Source organism: Ovis canadensis, chromosome 10 (assembly GCF_042477335.2).
Source record: "Ovis canadensis isolate MfBH-ARS-UI-01 breed Bighorn chromosome 10, ARS-UI_OviCan_v2, whole genome shotgun sequence".
NCBI classification, from domain to species: domain Eukaryota; kingdom Metazoa; phylum Chordata; class Mammalia; order Artiodactyla; family Bovidae; genus Ovis; species Ovis canadensis.
Window position 1 is genome coordinate 97,394,002 of NC_091254.1, and position 18,532 is coordinate 97,412,533.

The 18,532-nt window shown below is 45.4% G+C and overlaps 1 protein-coding gene across 4 annotated transcripts in view; it reads left to right on the forward strand.

The window, feature by feature from the left end:
* Window positions 1-18,532, forward strand: part of MYO16 (myosin XVI) — a 526,459-nt gene that overhangs the window by 200,225 nt on the left and 307,702 nt on the right. For all 4 annotated transcript variants that reach the window (XM_069602005.1, XM_069602006.1, XM_069602007.1 and 1 more), the window contains exons 5-6: window positions 24-132; window positions 8,538-8,662. In XM_069602005.1, the coding sequence (XP_069458106.1) occupies window positions 24-132; window positions 8,538-8,662 (234 nt within the window). The remainder of the gene's footprint in view (window positions 1-23; window positions 133-8,537; window positions 8,663-18,532) is intronic.

Genomic DNA, 18,532 nt, shown 5'->3' on the forward strand with positions numbered 1-18,532 from the left:
TCATTTTTCTTTTCCACTTGTAGGCTGGAGCCAACGTCCTTCTCCAGGACGTCAATGGAAACATCCCACTGGATTATGCCACGGAAGGCACTGACTCGAGTTCCATCCTGCTGACCTACCTGGATGAAAATGGTAGGCTGATGTTGCGAAAAGCCGTGGAACAGTAGATGAAGAGAGAGAATGGTCGAATTCTTAGTGCATATATTTTAGGCATGAGTTCAGACAGATGTTATTCCCCTTGATTGTGTGAAACGAGGTCTCGTTCTGGGCAGCGTTTTGTAGTCAGTTTTATCACTGCATGTTTGCAAGCTGGCATAAATCTGGAGGCCAACCGTAAAGGGACATTTTAACAGGCCCCCAAAGTCCCTAATTAGCAGGACTGGGTTTGTAATTATAATCTCTTGTCCACTGGGAGGGGAAGAGAAGTGAATCAGCACAACTGGATCTGGGGCTAATGAGCGTGAGGTCACGTGCAGTGTCTTCTCTTGGGAGAACAAGTCCAGCTTCCTAAGCATCTCATGCAGGTGAGCGAGGGCTCAAGTCAAGGGCAGTCTGCCCAGCATCTCTGCATCCATTCCTGGGGACACCTGGAAGCTCAGCCCTTGTCAGAAGAAAGCCACGGTCAGTCCTGGTGCCATCCTGAAAAGCTGAGGCTGGGGACCCAGATATGTCTCCTGACAGAGAACGCTTAATTGCACAGCCCCAGTGTGTAATTTCATGAGTAAGTCCAGCCTTGGCCAAGTGGGAGGCATTCGAAACCCTGAGTTCCATATGGTCTTAAACTGAAGAAGTATGCCCCATCTTTAGTTGTTTTTTTTTTTTTTTCCTTTCCGCGGTTCAGGTATAAATAACACCAAAGAAACTCCAGTCCCTTCCAGTGTGATCTTTTGTCAGAGAAACGGTGTAGCATGTCCAAGGGGCACGCCGTGCTGAGACTGTGCACTTCTCGCCTCCCAGAAAAGCCTGCACAGCTGCCTCTTTGTTCTGTGGGCCCTGCACCTCCTCCAGATCGTGCATCTCAAAAGGTTTATTCTGAGGATGGCTTAGAAAAATAATAATTAGTGCTTCGCAGCCATGGGTTCTTAAAAAAAATTGTCTCATTAATTCTGAAAGCAAGGTAAGGGATGTTATCTTCACTGGAGACAGTGTGAGCTGAGCTGTGGGTCACGAGTCACATCCCTGGGGGGACAGGCGGGACAGTGGAGTCACTCCCTGGTACCTGCTCCTTCCTGCAGAAGGGACCTCGAACTTTCTCACATCTCGTCAGCTATGAGTTGTCAGAGTCAGACCCCACGTCTTCCAAAGGGAACAAGCTGAAAGCTACGCACATTCCACTGTCGGGAGGTTTGTTATTTGGATCTTTGCAAAATGTGGGGTGTCTCTGAGTGAAGAAAGGTCCTGTCTGGGGCTGTCTTAATCAGCTGGGCCACTTTTGTAGCGTGGGCTTCCCTCATAGCTCAGTTGGTAAAGAATCCGCCTGCAATGCAGGAGACCCCAGTTCGATTCCTGGGTCGGGAAGATCTCCTGGAGAAGGGAATGGCTACCCACTCCTGTATTCTTGGGCTTCCCTGTGGCTCAGCTGGTAAAGAATCTGCCTGCAATGTGGGAGACCTGGGTTCCATCCCTGGGTTGGGAAGGTCCCCTGGAGAAGGGAAGGGCTCCCCACTCCAGTATTCTGGCCTGGAGAATCCCATGGACTGCATAGTCCATGGGGTCACAACGAATCGGACGCGACTGAACGACTTTCACTTTCGCAGCGTAGTTTCCTGTTCTTCTCATTGGTCTGTTTTCCTAATAGCTACAGTTGTAGCTCTTTCTGTTTGGAAACAAATTAAGCATCTTTATTTGTAAAATAATTAGCTTTTCTTCTACGCTTTTCCAACTCACAAGAAGATTTTGTTCCACGAGAACACTGAATATTTGCAGGAGTGGTATTGCTATCCCATATAAAGAAAGATAAGTGCATTCCTGATTCTAAAAATGATTAAGGAAAAAAATATAAGGGAGATACTGGCTGGACGGTTGGGAGGAAAATCCATCAGGATGCTGGCTGTCACAGTCTGTTTGTGAAATGCATGTTTGCCAGAACAAATTCAATTTAATATCTCTTACATTTTTAATTCTGTTTTCCATTTGTTGCTGCCCCTGCCCCGGCCTCTGCCTTGCAGTCGTCTGCCCCTCCCTCACCCCGCTCACAATCTGGTTCCGTTTCTGCCCGCATCCCTCCTCCTTATCTAGGTCCGCTGCCGTAGTTCCAGTAACTACTGTCTAATTCGATTTATTTCCTGAGCCCTCCCTTGCTGGTGCCCTTTCAGAGTGATCTGTTGTGACAGCATAGACTGATACTGTTAGAAATCTCTCATATTCCAAGATGGGATTTTCATCATTCGGTGCACCGCAGTCTTCTCACTCGGCTCTGGAGCACCTGGAGTTTTCCCTCTGCATTTCAAATCGGGGTGCTTTATCTTGCTGTCCCACCAGGACACATGTGGCAGGAGGCAGGCCGGGTCATGAGCAAGTTGATTACACGGAAAATCGCTGGTCACAAGTTCTAATTGTACTGTCACCACTGACATACCTTGTACACATGGGCACAGCAATTAACCTCGGCTCACTGCCTGAGCTTCCTGGGCTGGAAGACGAGACGGCAGAGTTCTGATCAAGCATCTGATGCCTGTGACATCTCCGGTGTGCAGCAAAGCAGCTGGTGTTCGAGAAAAGCAAATTGATGGTAAAATGAGCTGGCAGAGAAAGAAGCGCTGCTGGGGGAGCTCGAGGTATCCAGGAAGGATGCTCACCGTGGGCAAAATGTTGTTCTTATTCAGTCGCTGAGTCGTGTCTGACTCTTTTCGACCCCACGGACTGAAGCACGCCAGGCTTCCCTGTCCTCCGCTATCTCCCAGAGTCTGCTCAAATTCATGTCCATTGAGTCGGTGATGCCATTCAACCATCTCATCCTCTGTCGTCCCCTTCTCCTCCTGCCTTGAATCTTTCCCAGCATCAGGGTCTTTTCCAATGAGTCGGCTCTTCACATCAGCTGGCCAAAGTATTAAGAGTTTCAGCTTCAGCATCAGTCCTTCCAATGAGTATTCAGGGTTGATCTCCTTTAGGATGGACTGGTTGGATCTTCTTGCAGTCCAAGGAACTCTCAAAAGGCTTCTCCAACACCACAATTCAAAAGCATCAATTCTGGGATCAGCCTTCCTTATGGTCCACCTCTCACATCTGTACATGTCTATTGGAAAACATAGAGATGTGTTTTTTCCAAGGCCCGGAAACATAAAGCAAAACTTTTTTACTTTGCTCTACATATAACTTCACCTGTAGCCCTTTCTCCTTTCTTTCAAATGTATCCTTTTAAAAGAAGGAGCTCACATTTATCTTCTGAGTACCCTACCTTCTCCACTGAGCCCACCGACATTCAGCTCCTACCCCCACTGGCCTGGAAACGCCCTTCAGTGGCTGCCGCTGCCCTTGTTCTCTGTCCAGCGGCCAGTTTCCTGTTCAGTATTTCTTTACCTCCCCTCCCTGTGACATCCAGTGACCTTGCTCACACTCTGCTCTGAAGTCTCCCCTCTACGAATGTCCCATCTCTTTTCTCCCTTCTCTTACTTTCCTTTGGACGCGCTGCTTACGCACCCAGAAGCCAAAGTGTTGGTTGTTCCCAGGGCTTTGTCTTTGAGCATCTTCTCTCCACACACTATCTCTGGCTCATCTCTCCCTTTCCTCGAGTACTTAGCGCCTACCTGACCCCAGGGACATTCCTGAAGCTTAGAAATCTTTCCAGACCTTAGATCTGCAGCTTTGTTACCTGTCCTGCGTCTTTGACTTGGATGTCAGATAAGTTGAAATAATCTGTCCGATATGGACTTCTTGTTGCCCTTTCATACGCCCTCTGCGCTGCTTGTCTTTGCACCCAGGAACCTGAGTACTTGACCATTACTTTTCTTCTCCTAAATCCCTCCCATTGAATTGTCACCAAATCTTACAGAGCCTTTTTCTCATCTCTCTAATATGCTCGCGTATGTCCCCAGCCAAGCTGTCGCAGCCTTGATTGACACTCTGGTCTTTCCATATGTTCTGGAACAGCCTTAGACACTAGTCTTCTTGCCTCCAGCCTTAGCCCTCCCTCCGCAGTTTTCACAGGACTTCCAGATTTGTCAGTCTGCAGATGACCTTGTATATTCCTCCCGCTTAGCAAAGTTCATTCGGAATGCTGTTCCTGCACCAGCCCCTTCGGAATCACCCATCTTGGGGGGTGACAGTGATCCCAGTTTGCCGAGGACAGTCCTGCAGTATACTTGTGGTCAGAGTTGGACGGAAGGATTTGGTAGAGGTTTATGACACCTGTCTGGCATCCCTGGTTTATTTTTCTCTGCTGCAACTCCTTTATTTGCCTGTTAACCCTTTTTCTTTGAAGTATTGGATCTCTTAGAAAGCTTACCAAGAAGACAAAAACTGAAATTAGATGCGATTCTCGGAGCTTAACGATTCCCACTGTGTAGTCATGGGATGGGTCATATCATAGCCTAACGATAAAATTATCTTTGAAAGCAGCAGAGAGCATCCCCAATACAGGATTGATAATGGAGAAAAGGAAAAGCTGAATTGTTGCAAAACAATATTACCTTAAGAGGGACTGTTAAGGAAAGTTAAGATAAAGTTCAGATTAACCTGAGGTGTTAATGTCTTTTCCGTTCCACATAAGCATTTATTGATACGATCAAATGTAATCAGGCAATAATAATTTGTATCACGTGTAATAACTTGTGCATGTCAGGTAAATGATTAGTTTCTTATGTTCTTAATTAAACAAAAAAATTACTAAACTCCAATCAAAATAATAAATCTGAGCAGATTGTTAGATTAATACACTTCAGTTGTGTCCAACTCTTTCAACCCCATGGACTATACACTCCATGGAATTCTCCAGACCAGAATACTGGAGTGGGTAGCCATTCCCTTCTCCAGGGGATCTTCCCAACCCAGGGATTGAACCCAGGTCTCCCACGTTGCAGGCAGATTCTTTACCAGCTGAGCCATAAGGAGAGCCTGCCAGAATCTTGTGTCCATGGGATTTTCCAGGCAAGAATACTGGAGTGCGTTGCCAGAGGGCCTTCTAGACCTATGGATGGAGCCTGCGTCTCCTGCTCAGGCAGGCGGGTTCTTTACCACTGGCGCCAGCTGGGAAGTCAATCTAAGCAGGCCGGCCATTAGTTTTTTCAAAAACTTGTTTGAAAATAAAAAAAGCGAGGATTGGCCAGTTCAGTTCAGTCACTCAGTCATATCTGACTCTTTGAGACTCCATGGACTGCAGCACACCAGGCTTCCCTGTCCATCACCAACTCCTGGAGCTTGCTCAAACTCATGTCCATCAAGTCGGTGATGCCATCCAACCATCTCATCCTCTGTTGTCCCCTTCTCCTCCCACCTTCAACCTTTCCCAGCATCAGGTTCTTTTCCAGTGAGTCACTTCTTCACATCAGGTGGTCAAAGTATTGGAGCTTCAGCTTCAGATTGGCCAGTTACCCACCACAAAATAATAGGTTTCTTATGGGCTGTAGTCATCACGGTTGGTTTTTTCCCAGGGGTATCTTAAGAAATTTGTTTGACCAAGAAATGAGGGAATTTCCATTCTATTGTTTTACCAAAAATATATCTGTGCTTTTTTTCCCTGAACGCATTACAAAAATCCAAAAGTTATGTCTTACTTGGTATCATATTTGATTCAAAATCAAGTTTTAATATACAGGAATACAATGTCATATCCTTCCAGCCATATCTTTACAGCAGCGACCAGAAACAGATTGTTTCCCATAACATGTTGTAATGTGAATAAGTCAGAAATGAGTGACAGCTCATTTCTGTTTTAATTTGTGTCTTCCATCTGAGCCCTATTCTTTTTTTTTATCACTCAACGGTAATTGCATGTTCAAATAGTTCTCTAGAAGACACATACCATGTCAGTAAGCATGCAGCATTTAAAAGTTAGCAAAGCCATAGAGTGCTGTGCCCATTAGGGTTTTCTGTTACTTCAACATCCAAACTGAACAGTGGCATCTGAGAAACAGTGTTTTCCAAGCATAAATCCCATGTCAGATGCCGAAATCCTTGAAGAAAGAGGACAGTGACAGCGCTAGCTGGTTCTTAAGAAACCGCCAGTGCGCCCATTGGGGAGATCTGTTAGTTCTTCCGAGATGACTTCTGATGGCCAGGAAGCCGAGATATGGCTGCCGGTGGTTCTCCTTCCTGTTCCCACTACACTGGGTTTACCTTGAACAGAGTGTTTGAAATGAGCGGCGCTTTTCAAGTATTGCACTTGGCTTCACTTTGTTTGATCTCCCCCTGCCTCCTTATTGTGAAGGAAGACATCCCTGAATGAGTGGCAGGTGATGCTTGGACCAGGAGGCTGACTAATACTAAAACGATGGGTCCCTTTCATCGAGTGCTTCCTGGATCTATGTTGTCTGTGCTGTGTGTGCTTTGAGTCATTCTCATGCCAACTAGTGGAATAAACTGTCAGCCCCTTTTGCAGATGAAGAAACTGAGGCAGCGGATAAGTTACCTGACCCCATCAGCACAACTAATAAGTGCAAGACACAGCACTGAAGCTCTGGACCGTCTCTGCTCTGGACTTCGTCCAAGCTCAGGGAAGGAGGGCTGCAGTAAGGCTGGCGTGGCACGCTCACAGGGGACATGACCGCCGATGGGCACTATGCCAGCCTCTGCCAAGCAGCTGGGTCTTACAAGTGTTACCGCTAGCTTTGTTCCTCTGGGATGTGTATTTTATCTGTGATGGAGGTTACGGAAGGCGAGGCTAAATCGCTTTCCCAGAGTCCCACCCTGGGGAAGACAGCTACGGTCCGGGGGAGCCAGGAGGACCGCACTGTCGTTTTTGGTCGAGCCCACTGCTGTCTTGCCATTTTTGCAGCAAGGATTCAATGAGACGAGAGAGAGAAATTCTCAGGAGTGTAGCTGGTTCACAGCAAGCACTTGCTCAGATACAGATGTCACCTCATGTCACCTACATCTTGATCAGCATCACTAATATCAGTGTTTCCATTATTACTACTTTCATTTGGGATGATGTGGATTATTTCCCCTTAGAAAACACCTCATATGTCCAGGAACCAGGGCTAGGAACAGGAGATGCAGAAATGCAGAGATACTCGCTACCATGGAGATTATGCCACCGTGAAAGCTCAGGTTGGATACAGGCATGAACGGGCTTCCCTGGTAGCTCAGCTGGTAGAGAATCCATCTGCAATGCAGGAGACTCCCGTTAGATTCCTGGGTTGGGAAGTTCCCCTGGAGAAGAGATAGGCTACCCACTCCAGTATTCTTGGACTTCCCTGATGGCTCAGATGGGAAAGAATCCATCTGCAATGCTAGAGACCTGGGTTTGAATGCTGGGCTGGGAAGATCCCCTGGAAGAGTGCATGGCAACACACTCCCGTATTTTTCCCTAGAGAATCCCCATGGATAGAGGAGCCTGGTGGGCTACAGTCCATGGGGTCTCAAAGAGTCAGACGCATCTGAGTGACTGACTAAGCACAGCACAGAGGTGTGAACAGGTGAGCTGACCTGAATCTTTGCTGCATAAGCCACCCACCTCAGGGAAGCCCAGTTCTCAGTTCCCCTCAGTTTATTTCTTCTTATTAACATTAGTCGTCATGAAAGGATCAATTGGAGCATCCTTTAAAAATATTTTAAAGACATTTTAGATATACAGGAAATTTGCAAAAATAGTACAGAGAGATCCCAGGTACCCTTCACCCAGCTTCTTCTCACATTCACAATGTACACAGCCCTGGGCTTCCCAGCTGGTGCAAGTGGTAAAGAACTCACCTCCCAAGGTAGGAGACATAAGAGGCACAGATTCAGTCCCTGAGTTGGGAAGATCCCCTGGAGGAGGGCATGGCAACCCACTCCAGTATTCTTGCCTAGAGAATCCCATGGACAGAGGAGCCTGGTAGATTATGGCCCATGGAGTCGAGAAGAGTCAGACATGACTGAAGTGACTTAGCATGTGCGGATGAATGGTGCATTTATCCAAACACTGGTACGATAATGTTATCTATAACACAGCCTTTATCCAAAATTTTCCAGTTTTCCCACTAAATCCTTTTTTTATTCCATTCCTTTTAGAAGCAGCTATTTTAAAAAGAAAACCATAGGGAACAGAAAGCATGTCTTTAAACTCATTTCAATTCAGTCCAGGTACTTTACAATACTTTGGGCAGTCTCTGCTGATGATTTATACGAAAACAGAAATCCATGGAGAGATCCCCATGGCTAAGGCATTCTGTTATATTTGGGGATATAAAAGGAAAATTATTCAAGACTATCTTCTGACTGGAAGTAAGACTGCATGCCAAGAGAAACAGTTACAGCTGCTTTGAATGAGAATTCAAAGTGGAAGTGGGGCTTCAAAGAGGAACACACTGAAATATACAAGATAAGATGGAATTTTTACCCCCAGCAGCTGAGAAACAGCTCTACATTGTGTCTGAAAGGCTCTCCCCCCTTCCCTCCAGGAGTGGATCTCACTTCACTGCGGCAGATGAAGCTTCAAAGACCGGTGAGCATGTTAACAGATGTCAAACACTTCCTGTCCTGTGGAGGAAACGTTAATGAGAAAAACGATGATGGCGTAACGCTGGTGAGTCACAACGCTTCCCTAGGAGACACTGCTTACATTGCGAATGTGCATTGGTTTCAGAATCCTAGAACTGGGTGTCATTAACTCCTGAATAAAAGTTTTTTATTTTTCTGATCATATCGGTAATACATACTTATTGCAGAAATTTTGCAAAACAGACATACCAAAAAAAAGTGCAAATAACTTATACCATCACTCAACATTTATCTGTTGATATATTCTTTTTAAGCTTTATGCATGTTTTTCCTACAAATTTAGAGTAATTTTTATATTATTTTTGTCAGTGTGAGACTTCTGAGCTGCAACTTACAGAAGACTGTTTTCATTTTAAGCAAAAGAACCTATGTTACTCTGATGAATGAATTTTTAAATTCAAACAAACGCCTGCCATTGCTTTTTAATGCTCTCAGGCACAGTTGCATTAAATTGAACACATAACAATTAAATGTGGACTCATTTGGATGTAAACACAATGTCTTATCATCACAGGAAGAACATTTGGTCCTATTGACCCATAAAAATTACTTGGATCAGGCATGCTGGGGTTAGAATTAATTATTATAGAGATGAATGTGTTGTCTCAAGGAAGTAAGCTATAGAAACAAAAGGGAAAAACTCTGAAGCAAGGGGTGCACAGAAGCAGTTGCAACCAATTTTAGAAAATGATTCCATTTCTACTATGGGAAAATATGGTGTGAGGTTGAACACAGTAGATGAGGAAAGCAGCGTAACTGAATGAATATGACTTGTGTGATACCTGATGCCTTCATAGATTTATTAAATGCAGATTAAGTGCTTTGAGACTTCTCAATAGAATTATCTTCCTGGACATTGATGTTGATCTTTGGATTATAAATTTCAGAAGACTACCGAAAACAGAACTCTAAGCTGTAAGAAAACAAAGCAATTTTAGAGTTTATTGAAAAATAACACCTTCAAATGGAAAAAAATATTCCAACTCGTTTATTGAGGAAATATTTACTAACTGTGTCCTGTGTACAAAATCATTGTGAACAAAACCACGAAAGTCCTTCTGTCTTTGTCAGGGGCTCATATTTTGCTGGGGAAGACAAACACTATGCAGTATAAGTGGGCTAAGTATATGGTGCATTGATAGTACTAAACGCAAATCAGAAATAACACAAACAAGGCCGCGACGTGGTCGATACGCAGTTGGCCTTTCGGGGTCAGTAGACAGGTAAGATCTCACTGACGTGAAGAGCTCGGAGCGATGAGCTGCGGGAAATCTGCCCACTCTGCAGGCGTGAAGGCGGGGTACTGCAGGCTGAGCAGTGGGAACACAGAGGTCCCGAGGCAGGGCCAGGTGCGCCGAGACTAAGGAGCAGCTAGGAGGCCAGCGTGGCTGAGCAGAGAAAGCAAGAGGGGGCGGCAACCAGGACCGGACCATCCCGGGTCTGGTGGGCTCCTGCGAGGGCCGCGGCAGTTACTCTGCGTGAAGTAGGAACGCACTGCAGAGTCCTGAGGAGAGGACGTTGCCTCAGTTCCTGAAGGATCTTCACTCCACCTGCTGCGATGAGGATGTACTGTCCACGGGCAGGAGTGGAGCCGAGAGTCCAGTGAGGAGGCTCTCGTCCAGCAGGTGGTGATGCGACTCAGCCCGGGACGGTAGGCGCTGCAGCGGTGAGAAGTGGCTCATGTCTAAAGTCCACGTCAAAGCAAGGCCCGCTGGGATTTCCTGATGGAAATTCGGTGAGAGAAGAGGAAAAGACTTTAGCGTGACTCTGAATATTTCTAGTTTGAGCAGCTGGAATGCTGGAGTTGACACCGAATGAGAGAAGAACAGGCTGAGGGCAAAGGAAATGGGGGTGGATTCTGGAAACGTGAAGTTAGAAGTGCCTCTTAGCCATCGTCATGGAGGTGCTGAGTTTGTGGTGGGTTACTGAGTCTGATACATAAAGGGTTTCTTAAAGGAAATCAACCCGGAATCTTCATTGGAAGGACTGATGCTGAAGCTGAAACTCCAATACTTGGCCACCTGATGCGAAGAGCTGACTCATTGGAAAAGACCCTGATGCTGGGAAAGATTGAAGGCAGGAGGAGAAGGGGATGACAGAGGATGAGATGGTTGGATGGCATCACTGACTCGATGGACATGAGTTTAAGCAACCCCTGGGAGATGGTGAAGGACAGGGAAGCCTGGTGTGCTGTAGTCCATGAGGTCACAGAGCTGGACAGGAGTTAGCAACTAAATAATAGCAACAACTGGTGTCTGGAACTTGGGTGCTGTTCAGACTGGAGAAGCAGTGTTGGGATCTCTGGCGTGTTTGTGCTGTTGAGGCCTTGACGCTGGATGAGGTCACTAATCTGATAGGAAGGAAAGAGGACTGGGGACTGATCCGAGGAGCAGAGCCAAGCTGGAGGTCCTGCAACGAGAGGGGAGGGAGGCAAACCAGGAGAGGGAGGCATCCTGGGAGCCCAGCAGGGAGAGCAGGAGAAGCAGGAGGGAGGAGGAATGATTGACCGTCAAATAAATACCGCTGAGAAGTCAAGTGGACAGAGGGAGACTCGCTGCCAGGCTTAGTAACCAGGAGTCCTTGGTTTTCTCATCAGGGCAGCTTTGGTGGAGCGATGGGATCAAAATCAGACTGGAGTGGGCTGTTTAATTAATAGTTCATTTCTACTGTATATCTCGGGGGAGGGGTGGGGAAAGAAGGTACAGTCTGTTTGTAGGACATATATGAAGTTAACCTTAAAAATGCATTCCAGTACACAGTAGGTGCAGATACTTATACGGAATGCCTAGAATAGTCAAATCATAGTGTCAGGAAGTGCACTGGTGTGTGTCAGGGCCCGAGGTGGGGGTGGCGAGGGGGGATGAGGAGTCAGTGATTAACGGGGGCAGAGCTTCAGTTTAGGAAAGTGAAAAATTCAGGAGATGGATGATGGTTTCAGTTGCACAACAACGCAGTGTACTTAGAGCCGCAAACTATATAGTTCAATGTGGTTCAATAGGATGCTTTTATATTGATATTATTTTACCACAATAGAAAATTTAAAAGTAAAGATAATCAATAGTTGCTTTAACACATGAGCTACATTAATTAAGACATCCAACTCATAGTAAAAACCCAGTGGGCTCTGTTTCTTAGTTTGGCAGAAGATATTACAGCTTCATGTTGTTTTTTTGAAATCACAGCTAAATAAAAACAGCACACATGTTCAAATGCATGCTAAATTAAAAGGCTTACAAACTTCAGAAGGTGAGCTATGGAGAGAATCAATACACAGCAATAAATTGCTATCATTCTCAGCCATCTTCAGTTTTGACCTTCCTTGTGACTTGTTTTTTATTGAACAGAGAACACAAGCGTGGCGTATAATTGTTCTGTAATCGCTAAATCTGGTTTTGTTATTGATATTGTGATTGTCTTTGAGCTTTGTACAGGGAAAAGAACAAAGAACAGGAGGCAGCCCTTCCCTGAGGATGCCAGCAGTTAGCAAGCGGCAGCCTCTTGGATTCTTGGGTCTGAGTTGGTTGGTCAATTATGTTAATACTTCGAGTTGTCTTTCTGTAAAGGGTATGTGTATAGTGTGTGCTTGCCTATTGTTGCTGATAATGATAAGAAGAAAGTCTTATCCACATACGGCTTCTGGATCCTAGTTGGAATTTCAGTTGTGATTCAAAATTGGGCATTATACACCATGCTATTACACTGCAAAACAGATTAAACTGTCAACAAAAAACTCGGTGAAGATCTGCTCCTAGTGAGATGATTTTTATGCTGCTGCTTTTTCTTCCTTTTTAGAATCTGCAGTATAATAACCAAATGTAAGGTAAATCTTTTTAAAATTTTTTATTTTATTTTTAATGGAACTAGTTGATTTACAAGGTTTTATTAGTTAAAGATGTAAAGCAAAGTGATTCAGTTGTACATGTATATATACACATACACACACACAGAGGTGTGTGTATATATATATATATATTCTGGATTTTTTTCAACTATATGTTATTATAAGATACTGAGCATAGTTCTCCACGCTGATGGTAGACCTTTGTTGTTGGTTATTGTTCGTTATGTTGGTTATTTACTTTATAAATGTGTATATATATTATATTTATATATTGTATACAAATATATATATAAAGTATTATATAACTTTTTGCATATGTATAATTATATACAATAAGTATATATATAATAGTTTTATAGTAATAGGCTTCTCAGGTGGCCCTAGTAGTGAAGAACCTGCCTGCAAATGCAGGAGACGCAAGAGATGCAGGTTCAGTCCCTGGGTGGGGAAGATCCCCTGGAGGAGGGCATGGCAGCCCGCTCCAGTATTATTGCCTGGAGAATCATGAGGAGTCGGACGCAACTAACGGGACTTCACAGGCTTGCATATAATAGTTTATATATGATATATTTATAAATAATACTTATATGTATAGTGTATATTTTGTGATAACCTATAAGGGAAGAGGATCTAAAAATGAATATATATAAATGACTGAATCACTTCACTGCACACCTGAAACTAACATGACATTGTAAATCAACTGTATTTCAACTTTCAAAGAAAGTTATGTGTTTTGCTTTTGTTTTGATGTTACCTGGGATTTGAGTTGCTTGCTGTCCTAGATGTCACATGGAGAAGAAAATGGCAACCTACTCCAGTATTCTTGCCTGGAGAATCCCATGGACGGAGGAGCTTGGTGGGCTACAGTCCACGGGTCGCAAAGAGTCGGACACGACTGAGTGACTTCACTTTCACTTCACTCACTTTGATGTTACCTGGGATTAGAGTTGCTTGCTGTCCTAGATGTCACTGGTAGCCCCTGCTCTGGGTAGCTTTGCTACCAAATGAACCAAGATCATTTTCCATTTAGTCTTTCCCTGGTGAGTAGCTCAGGAGATGACTGAAAGTTGGCCTCTGTTCTAAATGATAGAGCAGGACTTTTGCCGCATGGAAAGCAAATCTACTCATAAAGGGTTTGATCCTACGAACTTTGCGTCATTAGTATCAGGCTCTAACCACCGAGGGGACCTATTCTTCCTGCAGGCTTATACTGCACATGAAAATCTGAAATCCACTTGCTGGTGCTTAAAGCACAGCAATTTGCCAATCACTGGGTGATGATTCAGATAATATGGAATAAATTTAGAAGAAAGTGAAAAATGAATTCTTTAGGTGAATATGTATGTAAATTCATATTTTTCTAAAATATCTGTGGATACGTTTTGATAAAATGTTAGTGAGATGAACTTTGTACCTAACAAAGTGTGGCAAGATTATTGTGAAACTTAACCTCTGAATATTTGTGCCTTAAGTTGGATTAAATATATTTGTTATTCTAATGTAGTTGAAAGTACATACAAAGCATAAACCTATAGATGTCACTATAGCTTGAAGAGCATAATTAGGGCCCAAAAGCAATTTTTTTGCTGAATTTTATCAAAATGTATATTTGATAAACCCTTTTGACTTTACTGTAATTTGGTCTTTGTAATAAAAATGGAAAGGAATTATGCTACAAAATTCTATGCTTCAAAACCTAGAAGTCCTTGTTTCAATTAGTTTTTATTTTTCCTTCCCTTATAGATCCGTCTTCTTAATTATTACGATTACAAAACCAACCATGTAGTTACTTAAGAACCTAGTTTAAATTGAGTGTGATGATAAAGCGAAGTGTTCGTGGCTCAGTGGTGCCAGACTCTTTGCGATCCCATGGACTGCAGCCCGCCAGGCTCCTCTGTCCATGGGCTTCTCCAGACAAGGATACCAGAGTGGGTTGCCATTTCCTTCTTCAGGGGATCTTCCAGACCCAAGGATCGAACCCAGGCCCCCTGGACTACAGGCTGATTCTTTACTGACTGAGCTATGAGGGAAACCCGAGTGTGATGATAACTTACTCACAAATAAATCCGGTTGCCTTAGAAGCAGACTTCTTTTATAAGAAAACATTGAAAACTTCCTATCCCCTGATCTCATCATGGTAGTTCAGTTTGCAGTAAGAAAGGAAACCAGGAGGACAGGACGCGGGGTGGGTGGACTAGAGTGCGGCTCCCCTCGCGGATGCCTTGGGAACACACCCTCGGATGCGGAGGATCTCACCCGGCACCAGCTGAGAGCTGGCTGGTGTCCCCCGGCCACCGGAGAGGAGTGTACAGATCCACGCAAAACCCGGGAGGGTGAAGGAAGCAGGGAGAAGGAGGGGACTGAGCAGGGCCAGACCTGCACCCGAGACAGCAGTGGGGCTGGGGGACCGAAGCAGCGGTCCCATCCCCCGTCAGGGAGACTGTTCCGGACAGAGGGCAAGCATCAGAGGCTCCTGGAGAGTGCTGCAGCTCAACCGTGACCGGCTGCATGGAATGAGGACCACGCGGACAATCCTTCCCACAGCACTCCGTACCTAGCAGGGACGCACGTCCTCTGGACTGCGCTGAGGCGGCTGGGAGCTGGGGCTTGGGGATTGGAGAGCAATCCCAGGGCAGGGTCTGCTGTTGACTGCAGGGAGGTGGCCCGAGGAGTCGTGAGGGATGGGAGTACGGTGCGGAGTGCCTCCGGAAGAACGCCTGGCAGACACGGAGGCCGGGCTTTTCTGCTGAGTCATGCCTGGGGTGGAACCTTCACTGTAGTCTTTCTCTCCCCGGTTTTTCCGTGGTCATGTATGGATGTGAGAGTTGGACTATAAAGAAAGCTGAGTGCAGAAGAATTGATGCTTTTGAACTGTGGTGTTGGAGAAGACTCCTGAGAGTCCCTTGGACTGCAAGGAGATCCAACCAGTCCATCCTAAAGGAGGTCAGTCCTGGGTGTTCATTGGAAGAACTGATGTTGAAGCTGAAACTCCAATACTTTGGCCACCTGATGCAGAGAGCTGACCCATTGGAAAAGACCCTGATGCTGGGAAAGATTGAGGGCAGGAGTAGAAGGGGGCAACAGAGGACGAGATGGTTGGACGGCATCACTGACTCAATGGACATGGGTTTGGGTAGACTCTGGCAGTTGGTGATGGACAGGGAGGCCTGGGGCTGCGGTTCACAGAGTCGGACACGACTGGGTGACTGAACTGAACTGAGCTGAGTGCTGTAGCCGCTGCCTCCGAGGCCAGTGGAGCGTGCCTTCCTGCACGCTCGGTGCCACAGAGTCCCCTCGATCTGAGCAGCTGAACCACCTCCACGCTTGGTTCTCACTGAGGCAGAGCTGCCAGAGGTTAGCAAAATCTCCAAGAGGGCCGTATCTCCTGTGCATGTTGGCTGCTAGGTACCCTGTGTCCCTGGCCCTTCCAGGGTCCCCACAATCCAAGCCGCTGCACTCCCTCCATAGCTGGTCCTCCCTGGGACAGAGCCAGGTCCTCCAGGGCAGCCTCAGGAGCAAACCCATGTGGAGACACACAGGCAGCTGTGGAGGTAAAACCTCAGCTGAGCCCCAGGGGCCGTGCGGCTAAGGAAGAGGATCGAAAACCTTCCCACCAGCTGTACAAGCTGCAGACTAAATCCACATGGACGGCTAGGCAGACTCTGTCTGTGGAAGATATAAAAAGTCAGTGAGATTCCCCACAAAAGAAAACATCCCAGCTCTGGCAGCTGTAGACCTGGGAGGCAAGAACGTGCGGGAATAGGGCCAGGCGAAAGCCTAGGCTGCCCCCACAGCGGGTCTAGAGACCAGGGCAGAGTTGGAGGGCATCCTGGAGAGGTGGGGTGGACTGTGATTCACAGTGAGGGGAAGGATGCTCTGACAGCTGAGATCTAACAAAACCATGTATTATTATTGTATTTTGAATCATTGGATTTTTTTTCTTTTTTCTGTGGTTGTTTTATTTTTATTAGTAGTTCTATTTAAAGCTTTTGAGAACTTTTATTTAATCACACTTTTTATTTTCTTTATATACTTCTTCATCACTCTGGCTTTTTGTGGTTCTGTGGTTTGTTTTCTTTAATTTTTGCTGTTGTTTGTTTTTCTCACTGTTCTTTGCTGTTCTGGTTGTTCTGTAATATGTGAAATATTTTCCTGAACTTCTGCTTACCTTTGCCCTCCTGCTCTTTCTCTTTTCTCCCTTTGTTCCGTCTTGTCTGTTTGTCTGTCTGGATGTGCTCCACTCACCGGTCGGCCCCCTCATTCGGTCTTGCTTTGGTTTACGTTTTCGCTGCTTTGGTTTTAATTGGTTGACGTTATTCTCAGTGTCCTCTGTTCACCAGGTAACTTTCTTGTGCTTTGTTTTCTATGAACTATTTTGCTTGACTGTGTGTACATATTTGTTCCTTTTTTTGGGTCTAATGTTACATTTGCCCATTGTCTGGGGTTCGTCGTTTGTTTCTTGCTTTACTTTTTGTTTTTGTGGGTTTCTTTTAATCCCCTTTTAATGCCACATCAAACGTCTTGCGGGATCTCGGTTCCCCGGCCAGAGATCGGGCCTGAGCCTCGAGTGGGAGCACTGAGTCCAGAGCACTAGCCTGGACTGGTGAACTCCTGATCCCAGGGAGCACTGATTAGTGAGAGCTCCCGTGAAGGCCTCCTGCTGGACCCAAGACCCGCCATTACCCAACTGCCTGTGGCACCCGGTGCAGGACACCTCACCCAAACACCAAGCAAGAAAAAACCCACAGACTCAGTCATCAGCAGACAGGCTTCCCACAGGCACCCCACCACATACCACCTCACACAGCCCTGCCCGCCAGAGGAAAACGCTCACCCCCTCCCACCAGGGCACAGGTGCAAGGCCTTCCCAACACGAAGGCTACAGAAACCTTTGGGCCAGCCTCACCCACCAAGGGCAGAAGCCAAAAGGGAGAAGAAGGATGGCCCTAAAACCTGGGAAAAGGAGACCTCAAACCCAGTAAGTCAGAAAAAAGTGAAAAGAGAGAAATATTGCACAAATGAAGAAACAAGGCTAAAGACTCACAAGACCCAATAAATGCAAACTAGCTGGAAAAGAATTCTGTGTAATGGTAGTGAAGGTGATACAAAATCTGAGAAATGGGCAGGGAAAAATGCAAGAATTATTTAACACATATAATGATGACCTAGAAGAAATAAAGAATAAACAGTGACCAACGACACAATTACTGAAATTAAAGAAACTATGGAACAGATCAATAGAGTAAGTGAGGCGGAAAACAGATAAACGCGCTGGAAGACAGAATGGTGGAAATAACTGCTAACAAACGGAATAAAGAGAAAGAGTGAAGATAGTTTAGGATACTCTCAGAGACCTCTGGAACAATGTTAAACATACCAACATTCAGATTATAGGGTTCCCAGAAGAAGAAGAGAAAGAGAAGGCGTCTGAGAGATTTTTGAAGGGATTGTAGTTGAAAACTTCCCTAACGTGGGAAAGGAAATAATAAAAGTCCAAGAAGTGCGGAGAGTCCCATTCAGGATAAAGCACCAGCATGTTGAGACACATACTAATCGAACTGACAAAGGTTAAACACAAAGGAAAAGTATTAAAAGCAGCAAGTGGCATACGAGGGACACCCCATACGATTAACAGCTGATCTTTCAGCAGAAACTCTGCACACCAGAAGGGAGTGGCAGGATGTATTTAAAGTACTGAAAGGGAAAAAACCTACAACAAGGATCTCATTCAAAACTGATGGAGAAATAAAAGTTTTACAGACAAGCAAAAGTTCAGAGAAGTTAGCACCTCCAAACCAGCTTCACAACAAATATTAAAGGGACTTCTATACGCAGGAAGCACAACGAAAGGAAAAGACCTACAAAAACAAACCCAGAGCAATTAAGAAAATCCAACAGGAACATAGACACTAGCAATTACTTTACATGTAAATGGATTAAACACTCCAGCTAAAAGACACCGACTGGCTGAATGGATGTAAAAACAAGACTCCTGTCTATGCTGTCTACAAGAGACCCACTTCAGACATAGGGACACATACAGGCTGAAAT